Source organism: Eremothecium gossypii, chromosome IV (genome assembly GCF_000091025.4).
Source record: "Eremothecium gossypii ATCC 10895 chromosome IV, complete sequence".
NCBI classification, from domain to species: Eukaryota; Fungi; Ascomycota; class Saccharomycetes; order Saccharomycetales; family Saccharomycetaceae; genus Eremothecium; species Eremothecium gossypii.
The window spans coordinates 279,568-296,116 of record NC_005785.6 but is presented as its reverse complement, the minus strand read 5'-3'; the positions used below and the strand labels follow the sequence as shown (position 1 = coordinate 296,116).

The 16,549-nt window shown below is 51.1% G+C and overlaps 8 protein-coding genes across 8 annotated transcripts; 4 read left to right on the top strand and 4 right to left on the bottom strand.

The window, feature by feature from the left end:
- Positions 1-343: 343 nt before the first annotated feature.
- AGOS_ADL234C (SLM1 family PH domain-containing protein) lies at positions 344-2,554 on the top strand (the record flags this gene model as incomplete). Its single annotated transcript, NM_209215.1, has 1 exon — positions 344-2,554. The coding sequence occupies one exon, from the start codon at positions 344-346 to the stop codon at positions 2,552-2,554; it is 2,211 nt and encodes a 736-aa protein (NP_983862.1).
- Positions 2,555-2,817: 263 nt separating this feature from the next.
- On the bottom strand, positions 2,818-4,566 carry ALG11 (alpha-1,2-mannosyltransferase ALG11; the record flags this gene model as incomplete). Its single annotated transcript, NM_209214.1, has 1 exon — positions 2,818-4,566. The coding sequence occupies one exon, from the start codon at positions 4,564-4,566 to the stop codon at positions 2,818-2,820; it is 1,749 nt and encodes a 582-aa protein (NP_983861.1).
- Positions 4,567-4,752: 186 nt separating this feature from the next.
- Positions 4,753-5,695, bottom strand: MOB1 (Mob1p; the record flags this gene model as incomplete). The annotated part of the gene is made up of 2 exons (NM_209213.1): positions 4,753-5,623; positions 5,676-5,695. The coding sequence occupies 2 exons, from the start codon at positions 5,693-5,695 to the stop codon at positions 4,753-4,755; spliced, it is 891 nt and encodes a 296-aa protein (NP_983860.1).
- A 629-nt stretch (positions 5,696-6,324) lies between these two features.
- Positions 6,325-8,595, top strand: PFK26 (6-phosphofructo-2-kinase; the record flags this gene model as incomplete). The annotated part of the gene is made up of 1 exon (NM_209212.1): positions 6,325-8,595. One exon carries the CDS (start codon positions 6,325-6,327, stop codon positions 8,593-8,595), a length of 2,271 nt encoding a protein of 756 aa, NP_983859.1.
- A 153-nt stretch (positions 8,596-8,748) lies between these two features.
- On the bottom strand, positions 8,749-10,809 carry AGOS_ADL238W (putative metalloendopeptidase; the record flags this gene model as incomplete). The annotated part of the gene is made up of 1 exon (NM_209211.2): positions 8,749-10,809. One exon carries the CDS (start codon positions 10,807-10,809, stop codon positions 8,749-8,751), a length of 2,061 nt encoding a protein of 686 aa, NP_983858.2.
- A 760-nt stretch (positions 10,810-11,569) lies between these two features.
- On the top strand, positions 11,570-14,245 carry AGOS_ADL239C (ADL239Cp; the record flags this gene model as incomplete). Its single annotated transcript, NM_209210.1, has 1 exon — positions 11,570-14,245. One exon carries the CDS (start codon positions 11,570-11,572, stop codon positions 14,243-14,245), a length of 2,676 nt encoding a protein of 891 aa, NP_983857.1.
- Positions 14,246-14,363: 118 nt separating this feature from the next.
- AGOS_ADL240C (uncharacterized protein) lies at positions 14,364-15,260 on the top strand (the record flags this gene model as incomplete). The annotated part of the gene is made up of 2 exons (NM_209209.1): positions 14,364-14,386; positions 14,555-15,260. 2 exons carry the CDS (start codon positions 14,364-14,366, stop codon positions 15,258-15,260), a joined length of 729 nt encoding a protein of 242 aa, NP_983856.1.
- Positions 15,261-15,339: 79 nt separating this feature from the next.
- Positions 15,340-16,497, bottom strand: COG5 (Golgi transport complex subunit COG5; the record flags this gene model as incomplete). The annotated part of the gene is made up of 1 exon (NM_209208.1): positions 15,340-16,497. One exon carries the CDS (start codon positions 16,495-16,497, stop codon positions 15,340-15,342), a length of 1,158 nt encoding a protein of 385 aa, NP_983855.1.
- Positions 16,498-16,549: the final 52 nt, after the last annotated feature.

Genomic DNA, 16,549 nt, shown 5'->3' with positions numbered 1-16,549 from the left:
AAATCCACCAGTTCACGCCCAGATCCACGCCACCACCCGCCGCGTCCCCGCCGCCACCGCCGCCCGCATCGCGGATCCTGCGTATCCGCCGCCCAGCACCCGCCCCATCGCTTCGTACTTGGCTGCCGCCGCGTAGCCCTCTGCCATCCGCACCGCGGCCCACGCCACTACCCCTACGCACACCACCGCCGCGCACGCCAGTAGGCCGTCTGCCTCCACCGTGTAGCGCGCCCCCCGCCAGTCTTGCAATTCCACGCGCCGCCTGCCGCGCTTGCCCCGCAGCCGCCGCCGTCGCCGCCACCACTGCCGCAGTACGCCCTGTGCTTCGTCCCGTCTGCGCAACATGCCGCCCGCTGGGCCCGCCCGCCGGGTCAACGCATCTTGGGCGCAGTTCCGCACGGTAACGAACATCCGTGCACCCCGAAATACCACCCCTCAGCTTCTCTTGCCGCTGCCACAGAGCAGGCTGGCAGCTCCGGCACCCGGCGCGGCAGCGACGGACCCGGCCGTGGGGCCGCCACAAGCGCGCCAGTCGTGCACCCGGCGAAACCCGGGGAGAGCGCTTATAAAGGGTGGAGCGTATGGGCGGCGCGTCCGAACGCGAGGCTTGCGATGGCGTAGGCGGGCAGCAATCGTGTGTCGCGGCGAGCAAAAAAACTGGCGAGCGGGCGCGCAGGAAAGCGAGAACACGGTTTTGGACCAGGACAAGACACAAAGCAATCTCACTTGGACGGGTCATACAGGTTGGGCCATGTCGTATAACAACACGATGACATCGAACGGGACGGAGATGCGGAGTCCGGTGTATTTGGGGCCGGAGCAGGCGGCGGGCAGGCCGGCAGCGGCGAAGGCTGTGGACACGGTGCTCCAAGAGGGCTTCGGGGCGGGCCAGGGGGTGGTGCAGGGCACGGTGAACTCTCAGACGCTGGAGAGCCTGCGGCAACACACGCGGAACGCGTCGACGTTTAGCAGCACGAGTGCGGGGCTGGGCAGGACGCGCGCGTCGCTGCAGCGGCAGCGGGCGGGGCAGACGGACCCGCGGTCGCCGCTCGTGACGCTGATGCCGGTGAACGCGAACCCGACGGAGGTGCTGGCAGGCCGCTTTGCGTCGTGGCGGGCGGTGATCAAGGCCATCATCGTGTACTTGACGGAAACGGCGTCGATCCAGGACGAGCTGGTGCGACAGCACCTGCGGCTGTCGCACGCGGTGAGCTTTCCGTTTTTCTCGGTAGAGAACGTGCGGCAGCCGAGCACGCCGGAGGAGAAGGCGATTCAACAGTTCTTTTTGCCGCTGGGCAGCGGCTCGATCCAGGACCTGCCTACGATTCTCACGGGCTACCACGCGCAGATGGCGTCAATGGCGTCGAAGGCGTCGAAGGAGTTGACGAACGAGGTGATTCCGCGCCTAGAGGACATGCGGAGGGATTTGCTGGTCAAGATCAAGGAGATCAAGTCGCTCCAGAGCGACTTCAAGAACTCGTGTGCCAAAGAGGTGAGCGAGACGAAGCAGATGTTGCGGACGTTCCACGAGTCTGTGGAGCAGGCGCGATACGGCACGCCGAAGAGCGACCCGTACTTGACGCGCATCTTGCTGGACAAGCAGCTAAAACGGCAGCTCGCGGAGGAGAACTTCTTGCACCAGGCGTTCAACAACCTACAGGCTTCGGGCAAAGAGCTCGAAAAAGTCGTGGTTATGGAGATCCAGAGCGCGCTAACGGTGTACGCAAGAATTTTGGGCCGCGAGGCGCAGCTCGTCTTCGACTCCGTGATCACGAAATTGGACATGGGATTTCTCAGCCGTGATCCTGTCTTCGAGTGGGACGACTTCATCGCGCGGGACCCCAACTTCGTGGAGCCGAGCGTGCCCATGCGGAGTCTGAAAGACATCACTTACAAGCATCAGTACGACCCGTTGACTTACAAACTTCAGTGCGGTTTCCTAGAGAGACGTTCCAAATTTCTTAAGTCATACTCCCGGGGGTTTTACGTTTTGACGCCCTCATTTCTACATGAGTTCAAAACCTGTGACCGGAAGAAAGACGTTTCCCCCGTGATGTCATTATCGTTGAGCGATTGTACAGTAGCAGAACACTCCAAGAGAGATTCCTCTGACTTCAAGTTTATCCTTCACGCCAAACAAAATGGGATTATCCATAGGGGCCACAACTGGGTGTTCAGAGTTGATTCCTACGATACTATGATGGAGTGGTTCAACAATATCAAGAAGCTAACATCCATTAGTAACCCAACAGAAAAGGCGAAGTGGATTACCGAGCATTTAAACCTGGATGTCAATGGCAGGCCAAAGAGACACTCTTTGTTACGTGATAACCAATCCACGACCACCACGCGAACTAGCTCAAACCTGGACTCGCCGAACAACGCTGTTCAGTATATGCCGAACTATGACGGGCATACGAATACAAATACCACATTATCCAGTCCGGGAACAAGCTATATCCTGGAGTCACCGGGAGGGGCCACAATACAGATACCCCTGTCTAATAAGAAGGAGGCTAATAATAGCCTTCTGCCTCCGAAACCTGTATCGTAGTAGTGTACCTTTTCTAACACACCAGCATCTGGAACGGGTCAGGGCGAAGAGTTTTTAGGGGCAGAGGAAACGCCAATTTTAAAATCGCCGCATCGAGTAGCCACACCTGAAAGCCAATCGAATTTTGTTAACGTGGCTTGCACTCGACTCGTTCTAATGGATACAGCTTTTTCTTCTAATACACACCTATTTCTGGTTTACATAAACAGCATTTTATATGCATTTCCGTTTTCGATACGGCCCCATGTTGACGAAAAGTGCATTTATTCAACCTTATCATTCCGAAGTGTGTGGAGTAGCTGGATCGTACGATCCACTACTTGCGCCCAATCTTCGGAAAACTTGAGGTCGGAGAATTTATGCAATACACACCTTTTCGCCCTTTGCGAAATTGCTAGCCTTTCTTCATCCGTCAGTTGATCCGCCCGCACAAATAGTTCCTCTAACGTAGGGAACTCTGCCGTGATTTTACAAAAATCGGGATCTGAGCGGTCTTTGAAAAAGAACCCTGTCCGATTTTTGTCCGAACCACGCTCTAATTGCTTATCACCTTCAATATCCCATGGGACAATAATGTCCAAAAGCGGACCCGCAGAAGCGTGCGCCAGAGTTATTAAACCAGATGCAGCATACTCGACTACAGCGATCCCAAAGTGTTCATTCCACATGGCGTTGATTCCGAAGGAAGATTCCTGAAGGTACTTTTTCATCTTCTCATACTTGCAGTCTGTTATGAACTCCAAACTTTCTTTCGGGATAGCAAGTTCGGAGTATGCCAATTGTTCCAATTTTTTAACATAGTCTCGGTCTTCTTGTCCTCTTGTAGAGCCGAGCATTAGAAGCTTCATGTTGGAGCCGGTTTTCTTGACGAAGTTTGAGAAAGACCGTAATATCAGCGCGTGACGCTTTTCCGGACGGAATTGAGCGATCACCACGGCCTGGTGTTTGCGATCCCACATGTCATGGGCGTTCTCTATAACGAGATTCTCTGTGGAACAGGGCGGATAGATAATGCTCACGTTTCCTGTCCGGCTCCATATGGCATTGATATGGTTATAAGTCCACGTGGAATTAGTAACAGCCAGGTCAACAAAGGAGCCTGCGAAGGTGTAACAGCGCATGAAGATACGCCAGTATAGGAACTTTGCCCATAACGTAGGAGAATTGCGAAATTCCGGCATCATTCGCAACTTGTCCAACATATCAATTGAAACGACCGGGTAGTGTGTATACGTAATAATCGGAATACGGCAGAGCCAACTGACAAACGGATAGCCGAAAGGGTACCCCATTGTGTCACACCACACATCCGGAGGGCAACACAATGCAGCCTCAATCGATAAAACGATGGATCCGAGAGCCTGGCCCAATAGCGTCATCCTGGGCCAGGTCCGGCTTTCAACCCATTTCCTGTGGCGCAGGAATATGAATACAATTCTTTCCGAGTCCAACTGAGATCCGAAACGGTGCTCCACATTAGATAGAATTCTAGCACCCGTTGTATCGCAATCACCGGTATAAACAACCACAATATTATTTAGCGATTGCTTCAACGTAGTCTCCACTGCTTTCCACAGCACCTTCTCGCCGCCCCCGCCCGCGTTGCAGAACGGGTGGAAAAAGCCGAACAATATCCGCCCGCTTCGGCGGTGGACGTCTAGCGCATCCGCAAAGCTTCTTCCGCGGGCGATATCATCTGGTGAGATATGGATCTTGGAGCCGTGTCGCTCATTGGAATAAGCACTCGCCTTCGCGCTTGCTAAAAGCATCTGACGCCTCACTGCCCCATGCCGCCAGCCAAAGTCCACAAGCACTGGCTTCTGGTCGTTCTCAGGCCCCCGCAGCAGCGCCTCGCATATATCGTCGCGGAATCTCTTTGGCGGCTTCAGGAGAAACTCACACGCAAGGCGCCTAACGTTCCCATAGCCGGCAACAGCCAAGATCAGCCCTGAAACTATGCATACGACTAGAGCGGCCTGATAGCTTTCCATGGTGAGCCAGCAACTCTCCATTCATGGACGCACGCTGTACTATGTGCAGCGAGATACCATAGTTGGTGTAAAGCATATATATTTTGTTTAAAAATGAAACCGTGTTCCAAAGCAGTTACTTCAGGCGATACTAGAGACAAGAACAACGTAGATGCCTTGGAGTGCTGGTTACATACCTAACGGTGTAGTGACTTCGAGCAGGAGCGTTTATCTATCCTTGAACTCCTCTACTAGCTCCAACAAAGGACCATAGTCTGAAGGCTTCAGCATGTGGAACTCCTCGGAGAACAGGCAGAAATGACGGAAACTGGTGTTGAGTACCGTCTGCAGGTTGAGCTCGAGGATCTCGTTGAAGTGATGACAATATATGTGTGCGTAAACACGGAACAGCCGCTTGAGGATCGGCTTCGCGATCTTGTCGTTGAAGCCGTTCTTGAGAGGGACGTTTGTTTTGGCCGGGAAGAGATCCTCGTTATCGAACTGCTGCTGGCACCAGTTCATCAGGTATTCCACGTACTTCGGCGCCGCCACCGACACCGGCGGGTTCCCGGGGTAGACGTTCCACAGGTACTCGTACTCGTTCGTCGCTATCATCCGCGGACAGGTCTGCGGCGAGCAAAACTCCGTTATTGAACCGTATAGCATGTTGATCTGGTTGTAGAAGTCCACACAGTGCACTGCGATCCACTCGTCCAGGTTCTCGCCCTTGGGCAGTTTTACCGCCTGGTTCAACACGCCCTCTGAGCCCAACGTCGTCTCCACGATCTGCTTGATGTCCTTGTGCGAGGTCACCACCGTGCCCGGCGACTGAACGATGTACGGCTTCTGGTGCGAGGGCGTGTAGTTGAAGTCGGTGATGGGCTGCGACATCGTGGGCTTTTGCGGCGTCGTAAACAGCCCGCCAGGGCTCGCTTCCACCGCAGTGGACGTGATTGCATGCGCCCCGAGTAATGTGCCGGTCCCGCCGCCAGCCGTCAGGTGCCCGCTCCCTGCGCCATACCCACCGCCGTCTTGCTGTTTGGCCGTGTTCCATTTGAACCCCCGCGTGGACCGTATCGTCTGGCCTGGGCTCAGATGACTGCACCCGTTAGTACCTGCTCCGCTGCCGCTGCTTTGCCCACGATACATACAAGTTCTGTAGAAATGACATAGCCTGGACCTCCGCGCTCTAGGCTACTCGTCCGCCGGCTGTTGGCCTCCCTGCTACCGGTGCCGCTCTTGTGCGCGCGTTCGGGAAGAAACCCAAGCCTATCTGGCCGCGCGTAGAACGCGCCACTAGACGACACCCACGTAAGACGCACGCACAGCGCCTACACGGCCCCCCCACACGCCCCGGCCCATTGCCATTCTTTGCCCTAGCCCTCTTCTCCTGTCCACACGCTCCTCGCGCCAGCCGCCAGCTGTCCGGTCACGTGATACTAGAGGCTTCCACCTGGCCTGTTCGCATCTCGGCGGCTTCTGGGCGAGGCGGAGCTCAACACTTCACGTGACTTGTGGGAGCGTGTGCCTTTCGGCTCGTCGCCAGGCTCGGCTTTCATCACGTGCCATCGCGATACGGTATACCGATGCCTTGCTGACGGCATACGTGCGGCACGGATTGTGCAGTTCTCTTACACGTGATGGCTGTCATCTCGAGATACTCTAAATACGAGTGGATGCCCCTCTTTCCCGTGAATTAACTTGCCGCTTTGTGTAGCATTTTACAACGCAGAGCTGCAAGGTCGACAACGTAGGCTCAGACAAGAGTAGTGACCGAAAGCGCTCTGGTAGCTCTTTAGGATGTTCAAGAGTGTGACGTACTCAGAGGATAAGCATCTAACAGACACAGACTCAGAGGTCGAGCCGCACGACACGTCAAAGCATAGGGGACGGCGGCATGGAGCAGCAGGGTCTGGGGAGGAGAGCAAGCACGTCCGCCTAGACGTGGAGGGCGTGCCGGGGCTGGTGCAGCCAGAGGATGCGGAAGAGCCTGGAGAGCTGCCGGCGTTCAAACGGCGGCCTCTCAGCGACACCCCCCTGGCGTCGCAGTGGGCATCGCCGACGAGCTCAGGGGAGTCATCGACGGAGAGCACGCCAGTGCTGTCGCCGTCGCACAGTAGCGGGGATCTGCAGGGCTTGGACAATAAGACAGAGGCGCGGGCGTCCGGCAACGGGGGACTGCCGCGCGTCCGTCGCAAGGCGCCGACCACGATGGACGTGCCCGGGCTGACGCGGTCGAAGACTTCTCCGGACGGGATGATATCTAAGCATGACCCTGGATCGAAGCTGGTGGTCGTGATGGTGGGGCTGCCCGCGACAGGCAAGTCCTTCATCACCAACAAGCTATCGCGGTTCCTGAACTACTCGTTCTACTACTGCAAGGTGTTCAATGTCGGGAACACGCGCCGAGAGTATGGCAAGCAGCACGAGCTGATGGAGCAAGACTCCCGCTTCTTCGATCCCTCTAATGATGAGGCGAAGGCGCTGCGCGAGAAGTGGGCGATGGATACGTTGAACGAACTGTTGGACTACCTGTTAGATGGTCCGGGATCGGTGGCTATTTTCGACGCGACGAATTCTACGCAAGAACGCCGGAGAAAGATCTACGATAAGATCAAGTCGCGCAACTCGCAGTTGAACGTATTGTTCCTTGAAAGCATTTGTTCTGATAGGCAGACAGTGGAGAAGAATATTCGCTTAAAGCTGTTGGGCCCTGACTATAAGGGGAAAGACCCGGAGTTGTCTCTGCGAGACTTCAAAGATCGGCTTGCGAACTATGTTCGCGCCTACGAAGCAGTGGAAGATAGCGAAGGCTTCCAGTATATCAAGATGATAGATGTGGGGAAGAAAGTGATCTCCTATAATATCCAGGGCTTTTTGGCGTCTCAGACCGTGTATTACCTCCTCAACTTCAACCTCGCTGAGCGGCAGATCTGGATCACCCGGAACGGTGAAAGTGAATACAACGTACTTGGCCGTATTGGTGGTGACTCAAAGCTAACACCCCGTGGCCGCAAATATGCGCGGGCGCTTGCGCAATTCATTGATAGCAAGCGGAGAGAGTTTAATGAGCACGAGTATGAACAGTTTTGTAAACTCAATGACGAGGGTACACCGACTGATGAATTCGTTCCAACCTCTTTTTATGTGTGGACTTCAATGCTCCGTCGTGCCGAGGACACGGCCGCAGATTTCAATGAAGATATATTTCCAATCAAGCAGATGCGTATGTTGGATGAACTAAGCGCTGGTGATTGTGAAGGTATGACATATGAAGAAATCCACCAGAAATACCCCGAAGAATTCGAGGAGAGGTTGATAGACAAACTACGGTATAGGTATCGGGGTATCGGTGGGGAATCATATATGGATGTCATTAACAGATTGCGGCCTGTCATCACGGAACTAGAAAGAATTACGGATAATGTCCTCATCATCACACATAGGGTGGTGGCAAGGGTCCTACTAGGATACTTTTTGAACCTAAGTCGTGACATTATTGCGAATCTGGATGTCCCATTGCATAGCGTATATTGTCTTGAGCCGAAGCCTTATGGGATAACCTGGTCGTTGTATGAATATTGTGATGAAACCGACACTTTCTCGAAAGTTCCTCAAACCCAATTGAATACCATGAAAGTGAAGGAAGTTGGCTTAGTCCACAACGAAAGAAGATACTCTCTGGTTCCCGCCGCGCCTCCTACGAATAATAGCGACGACATTCCATTACAGAGCAGAAATAGCAGTGGCATATCTCTGCCTCCATATTCATCTTCGTCCTCCTCTACTACGCCTTCCATTTCATCAGGAGGAATTTCGGTAACCTCGCGTATGGTACCTCCGCTACGGCAGCCCCCTGCTTACCAGACGCATCCAAGTTTTTTGGCTCGTTCAAAGTCGGATGATCCTTTAACAAAGCGCCTGTTGAACCCGAATAAGCATAGCATTGAATTGCAAAAACTACATGAGAAACTAAGTGTATTAAGAGCAAACGATCATATTTCCAGTGGGGATGATGAGGATAACGACAATAATGATATTAATGGCTCAGAGATTGGTGGAACTCCATGAACTAGATAATAATTAGATGTGTTCTTAAGTAATTGTTCTTTTAGGCTACTATACAACGCTAAAAAGTGCACTTGATAGAGCACTTTGAAGAAGACGTTTGACTTGTTTTTGACCTCAAGTGGACAAAAACCGGCATAATTGGCTAATCTAAGGCTAGCCTCCATTTCCATATATTATACCCATTGCGTCAACCCACTGACCTACTCTTCCGTGTAGGGCGAGGACTTCATATCCTGTCGGAGGCACAAGTGTACCAAGCCCCCCACCGCTGGTATTACCGAACAATGGACTTGTTCTGCCTTGGCTTGTTATTATCTGAACAGCATCGATCCAACAGCCGCTTCTCACGTTAAACCCGAGCAAAGATTCGTCCGGAGACAAAACGAAATCACTATAGTTATTGGTCTCTCGCCCAAATAAGGCACTTGCAGATCGATTTCTAGATGGCCCTTTCAATGAATTCTTCAGTTTCCTAAAATAATCATGGGATCCCGCAGCATCATCATTTATCTGCTGTGGACTACGGAAATAGAATCTGATACCATCCAATGCGTAGCCATGATACACCCTTACTGCCTCCACTTCTCTAGGAAATATGGAAATGATCCCAGCGTCCCCTCCTCCTTCAGGATTTCCAAGCATGGTTCCTTTGATTCCAGTAACTAAGGCTGGATAGCCGTATGGAGCCATAGATATCTCCTGAGCATAAATCTTCGAAGGAAAATCGTCAAACTCAGCGGACTCAGAGTTTACAGCATGCACCGCAACTTTGAAGATACCCTTGCAATCCACCAAATGTTGCTGCGGGATCCGAGCTCTCAAATCATCCAGTGACAATAGGACGTCAGTCTGAGGTCCCTGACCGCCTAAAGAAAGAGGTAGGTATTCGATATGCGCACGGGCCAGATCTCCACTGATTAACTCAATACAGTAGATCCCACCCTGTGCGCTAACAACAGCTTGTCTATTACCACAGGGATATAGAGTAGGTCTCGGAAAGGGAAAGTTGCTCAAGACCCCTACGCCCTTGAATGACGGATCGGAATAATTGGTGGGGTTCGCAAATGATGGGTGATATAGGAAACGTAGCAGATCAAGTCTATGCCAAGTACATTCTTCTGCTGGACGAATAGGTGCAGGTGCCCCGCAAGAGTTGGTTCTGCTAGAATAGCCCTCCATGGTCATAAAGGACCGGTTCAAAGTCACGTAGTCACGCAACATAACACCATGTTCCTGATGAGGACATCCGAGAAGATGCCCAATTTCATGCATGAACGCCCCCAAAGTCACAGTGAGACACTCCCAGTGTGTACCACATTCGTTACAATCATTGGCAACCTCCATTATTGAAGACGGAGTTGGATCCGACATATAATAAGGAACGAGCTCCAAAGAAGGCGGCCACGAGTATAGACCATGAGAACCGAATATCGCTAGTCTGATATGCCCAGCACCACCACCCAAGGCAGCATGGGCTGTGATAAGCTTTGCTTGCGGATCCCAATGGGTATCCATAAATATCACAGCTGCCTGTACAGGCTGCGAGCTATCCCCAAATGGCCCGCCATATTCTTGTAGCGCCTCTAGAGCAACATTGAAGAGACCACCGGTATTGGATCCATTGGGGTTCTGCTGAGCCAAATTGGGGTCGCGGATCTCTGCCGTCGAAAGCTTCGACCGCACGATATGAATCTTTATCGTCCTCCGCTCTTTGGGCTCGCGAAACAGCGTGTCCGTCGTGACCTCCTCTGCAAATTGAAAGCACCTATGTCCAAAGCCATTGCGCAGCATCTGCTCGTTCGTGAATGCTTGCATTAGCCGAGCCCCACACCGCAGTTTCTTGATTGCCAGGTCCATCCCGCAGCCCCCCTCCCTCTGCCTCTGCACCGCCGGCGAGTCAAACACCATTGGCGAGTCCTTCGCCACGAGGATACAGAGATGAATCGGCGGAGCCTCTGCCTGCGGCGCGTAGGTACAAGTCACGGTGATGTGCTCGTTCTCATCCGTCGTGAAGGTCAGCACGTTCGCACCCGGCACCAGATGCACAAGCGCCTTGAATGTCTGGCAATGCACTTGGTACGTCAAAAATGGGAGCTCAGGGTGATGCACCTGTATCGACGAGGCCTTCTCCGACCTGCATCTGCCGTGGATCACCAGGGCCGGGCTATAAACCTCGTACCCGTCCACCAAATTGAAGAGTTCGATACTCGCCATGCCCTCTGTTAGCCTTCCAAGCGTAGTCCCGCTAGCTTTCCTCTCTTATATTAATAATGGCAGTTCTGTAACTGCACCACGCCTTCCCTGGACAACCTTGCGCCTGTCACCACCAGCAGCAAGGTGGCGCAGGCTAGATGTGCTCCTGGCCTCCTTAATACTACCGCGGTCTGGGAGTGGCATGAGATACCAACATGTGCGGTGTTCAGATGTTAAAGGCGTAACGCACGTGATCACATTAGATAAAAGAACTACGCTGTTACCCACATGCGGTGTCTGCGTGTGCTGCATTGCTTGGGTCCTCAACTTAGGTCTGGAACACCCTTATCAGGCCGCATTGGTGCGCGCTGGCTACGTTGCTGCAGCTTGCCCATCTGCCTTGTATCCGCGATTCGTCCAGCGGGACTCATAAGGCGCCGTGCTTTGAGCACGGGCAATTCTCTCTCGAATTACTGAGAAGACCGTGCTCACGTCATCGTCGTTGCCGCTTATCCTGAGCTACGGCGAGGAGTGATGCTGCACGGCGCTAATCACGTGACACATGCCCTTATACGACGGGGCGCGTCCGGGATTACTTTAAACGTATTTTAAGCAACAAACGAACAAGGTTACCCGGTGAAAAAACGGAACAAGGTGGCAAACTTGGATCTTGCAAGGACAGTTGGATAAGTGCATACACACCACCCAGGACGACCTCTTTGGTGCAACAGTAGCTAGGTAACTAGTCAGACCACGGTTGTTACAGCAGATAGGTTGCGATATGTCAGGCCACAAGAAACGTGTCTACCCGGAGGCGCAGTACCAGTATGGGGCACAGCCCGCTGCACCATCTCAAGGGTTTCCTCCGGGGCCCGCGATGTCACCCCCCATGCAAGCACAACAGTTCTTGACTCCGGCGCAGCAGCAGCTGCACCAGCAGATCGACCAGGCGACGAGTTCCATGGGCAACATGAACCTGCACAACGTGCCGGTGGTGGACCCGAGCACATTCTACCAGGCGGGTGTTGCATCGCCACCCGTGGCTCCTCATGCAGTGGCTGGCACACAATACAATGAGCAACCGTACGGTCACATGTCGATTGGCAAGCCAATGAACCAACTGTACCCAATTGACTTGTTCCAGGAGCTCCCACCGCCGATCACGGACCTGTCGCTGCCGCCACCTCCGCTGCTGGTGCCGGCAGAGAGGATTGTTGTTCCGTCGGAGGAGGCCAATGCGTCGCCTGACTATCTGCGGTGTACTCTAAATGCGATTCCCAAGACGAACGGGTTGCTGAAAAAATCCAAGCTTCCGCTGGCGATGGTCATCAGACCGTACTTGCATTTGGAGGACTCCATTGACCCGCCACCTTTGAATATGGACGGGTGCATTGTGCGTTGCAGACGGTGCCGCTCTTATATCAACCCATTTGTTACATTTTTGGAGGGCGGCAGGCGCTGGAGATGCAACTTCTGTAACCTAGCCAACGATGTTCCTCAGGCTTTTGATATGGACATGCAAGGCGTGCCAATCAACAGATACGACAGAAATGAGATCCAACGTGCAGTCGTGGAATATCTTGCGCCGAAGGAGTACGCGGTGAGACAGCCACCGCCTTCCTGTTATGCATTTGTATTCGATGTCTCTCAGAACGCGATCAAGAACGGCCTGCTAGCAACCGCCGCAAGAACTCTGCTAGAGTCCTTGGACTCGTTACCCAACTATGACGAGAGAACTCGCATTACAATTCTGGCCGTCGACCATACAATCCATTACTTCTCTGTTCCCCTAGATGAGGAAGGTGACCACATCAGAATGATGGATGTTGTCGACTTGGATGAGCCCTTCCTACCAATGCCAGACACCATGTTTGTATCCTTAAAGGATTGTAGAAACAACTTGGAAAAACTGTTAAGCCAGATTCCAGACATATTCCAATCCAATATTTTGCCGAAATTTGCCCTAGGACCAGCTTTGAAGGCCGCTCATAATCTAATAAAGGGCATCGGCGGTAAGATCATTGTTGTCTCCGCTACATTGCCAAATATCGGTATCGGAAAGCTAAACAAGAGAAATGAAGCAAGCGTCGCTAACACTAGCAAAGAAGCGTCGCAACTACTGAGCTGCGGTGACTCCTTCTACAAGAATTTCACAATCGACTGCAACAAAACGCAGGTTACCATCGATATGTTTTTAGCATCTGATGATTATGTTGACTTTGCTTCTGTGTCGAACCTAGGAAGATATACCGGTGGCCAAACACATTTCTATCCTGGGTTCACCGCTTTGAACATGATTGATGTCACCAAGTTTAGCAAGGAGTTCTCCAAGCACATAACCATGGATTTGTCGATGGAGGCCGTGATGAGGGCACGTGGCTCGACTGGTCTGCGGATGAGCCGTTTCTATGGCCACTTCTTCAATAGATCGTCTGATCTATGTGCCTTCCCAACATTCCCAAGGGATCAATCTTACGTTTTCGAGATATCTATTGATGAGCAAATCGTTCGTGACTACGTTTACCTGCAGATTGCCGTCCTATTGTCTCAGAACACTGGTCAGAGAAGAATCCGGGTCATTACTGTCTGTATACCAACAACAGATAGCCTGGCTGAGGTTTACGCATCCGCCGACCAGTTAGCAATGACTGTATACCACTCCCAGAAGGCAATTGAAAAAGTAATGAGTTCTGGCTTCGAAGACGCCCGCGAATACCTTGACAGATCGGTGCAAGAAGTTTTGGCGACATACAAGAAGGAAATCGCGATGTCCAATACAGCTGGAGGTGCTCCTCTCAGATTATGCGCCAATTTGAGAATGTGGCCATTATTAATGCATTCTTTGACTAAGCATATGGCCTTTAGATCCGGTATCATACCTGCGGATCATCGGGCAGCCGCCTTAAATGCCCTGGAGTCGCTTCCACTTCCATATTTCATCAAAAACATTTACCCAAGCGTGTACTCGCTCCATGATATGCCAGACGAGGCCGGATTGCCAAATGAGAATGGCGAGATAGTGCTACCGCAGCCTATCAATGCAACATCGTCCTTATTTGAGCGCTACGGTCTATACTTACTCGACACCGGAATGGATATGTTCTTGTGGCTCGGGGGCGACGCTGTTCCAGAGTTGGTAATGGACGTTTTTGGTACCCAGGATATCATGCAAATTCAGGTCGGCAAGGGTGAATTACCAATACTGGAAAACTCTGAATTCAACGAGCGTGTCCGCAACGTAATCGTCAAACTAAGGGAGCATGATGACATCATTACCTACCCAACACTTCATATTGTTAGAGGCGCCTCTCCAAGTGAGCCAATGAACCATGCTTCTGCTAGGGAGGTGGCTTCCCTAAGACTGTGGGCCACCAGTCAGCTAGTGGAGGATAAAGTGCAGAGCAGTTTCACCTACCGTGAATTTTTGCAAAGCATGAAAACCAAAACTAGTAAATAGAGGAGTGCTCTAATGTAATAGGAGAAGTTGGAAGTCAGATTTTACCCCTACTTTATATATCTGTTTCTGTAATTTAGTACTTTATAAAAATCTTATTATAACTGAGTGCCAGGCTGCAATGATTTTCTTCACTTCGAAGAGGTAGTGTAAAAGTTGAAGACAAAATTTTGGACTAAATTCAATTTTGGCATCGGTATATATTCACATATGTACGCTCATATAACCAATCCACCTTTATGACTGGTCATAAAATGTACGTATAGCCTAACTATTCGCTACTGGATCCCTATGCTAACCCTATTTCCCTAGTGTTTCTAGAGAAGAGGTTTTCGCAAATTGCAGTGACGTATCTGATGGCGAAGCATCCCCTGTGTTGCCGTCCATAGAACTTGAATTCTTTGATGCAGGACCCCAGGAGGTCCATGCAGCTGATGATAACCAGGCTAAAGAGGATGAATTCGACTTTCCGCTATTCTCTTTTGGTATGGCCTCTAAAGTGCCAGATGATCCTCAGAATGAAGATGCTTCTAACGATAATGATGAACCTAGAGGAAGAGACAGCACTACTAAGCTAATGAAAGTAACGCTTCGATCACCATCACCGGAAGTGATCAACAACCAACGTCCCAGAACTTACTATTTTGCAGAGTATTCGGCCCAAGAGCTGATGAGGTTCCAGTCGGCGGCAATACAATACGACCAGATCATCACAGAAGCAAGCAAGGATGCTGCGTGTTCTCGCTCTTTGCATAGGAGAAGGATTTTTGACCTTAAGTATCATAATGACAAAATAGAGGCCGAGATACAGAGGGCTCTGAAGAACAAGAAAAGGCGTCCTGGAAAGAAGCAGCGCCTTGCAAGGAAACAGGGAACCATACGGAATGCAGAGAGGGAAGCACAGGCAAAGGAGATTAAAAAGATGATAAAAAAGAAGTTCCACAAGCGAGGAGGGAAAAAGAACAAGAAGAAAGATAGCGTGGCAGCGGATGTTAAACCTAAGTTCAGAACGGAGTGATATTCGGTGAGGCTACCAGTGCCGCGATATTATGCATATAGAAGTTATGATAGTCAGATAAGATTGTATTTTGTCGGAATCATGTCTTCCTTCTATTATCTAAAATGGAAATAGACGCGAGTAATGCTTCTTGATATTCTTTTAGCCCATCTATATTCCAACCCTTTTTCATACTTTCAGTAATAGTGTTCCTTATAAACACAGCGTTATTTGACAACGACTTTCCTACTGGTCCACCCCTACGGTATGATATCTCGAATTCACGTTTATATGCGTTCGCCACTTGTATCCAGTAATTGGCTGTTATTGATGAGTATTTCTTCCGGGATATGTATTCAGCGTGAAGAGTTGTGGTTTCCAGCGGTATTTCTTCCAGTGTCTTTTCTAAATGATGGAGTGCAACGCCATTACTTACGACATCTTCCATTACTGTATTGAGAGTTCTAACTGCAGTTATCGTCTTCGTTAACGCCTGATGAGATGCCTGTATCTTCTTAAGAGCCACTTTATCTAGAACGGCGGAAAATTCCCTCGGCGATAGAGAGTATAGCGTAACCAGAAGCTTCTGAACCTCGGGAAGATTATGCTTAAGCTTATGATTGTCCTCGCAATACCCGAGCAGAGTTTCTAACACGTATTTTAGTAGGGCGCCACGCTTCTCTCTCAGTGGACCCTCTTCTAGCTTCTTTATCAACTGTAGTGACCTAAGGTTCGGGTTCTGTTCCAAGTTTATGCGCAGTTGTGAGAACAATGTCGACAAATGGCTCACACGCGAGGGGTCCTTAACCTGTAGCGGTAGCGACTCTACCTGTGCGGCCATATGCATATAAATCAAGGCGTCCCGCAACAAGTGAGAGGTCTGATGGATCTTTCCAAGGGCGGACTGTAGCTTCAAAGCATCTTCATAGGGCTCTAAGACTGCTGTTTGGAGTCTTTCAAATGAAGCCGTGAGATAATCCAGACTCGGTTTCAAGGTGGTCCCCACCTTTTCCCGCCCTAGTTTCCTTTTGTCAAGCTGTTCCAGAAGCTTTAGTGGTTCATCTTTGATGATTCGATCAATTCTCTTATCTACTTCAACGATATCATAGTTTACTTGCTTCAATGGAGTGTAGAGGTCCAGCTTCGTAGTGTCGAATTTGTTGTTGATGGCTCTAATAAGTTCTCTAGCGAATTGACTATGGTTGAAATTGTCTTCTAAAAGCACTTCAAAGTCTTGCAGTTCTGCAGAATCAGACATAGGGCCTTGTGCTATGTTATGCTAGGAACGGCCAACTATTGTGTGTTGCGTG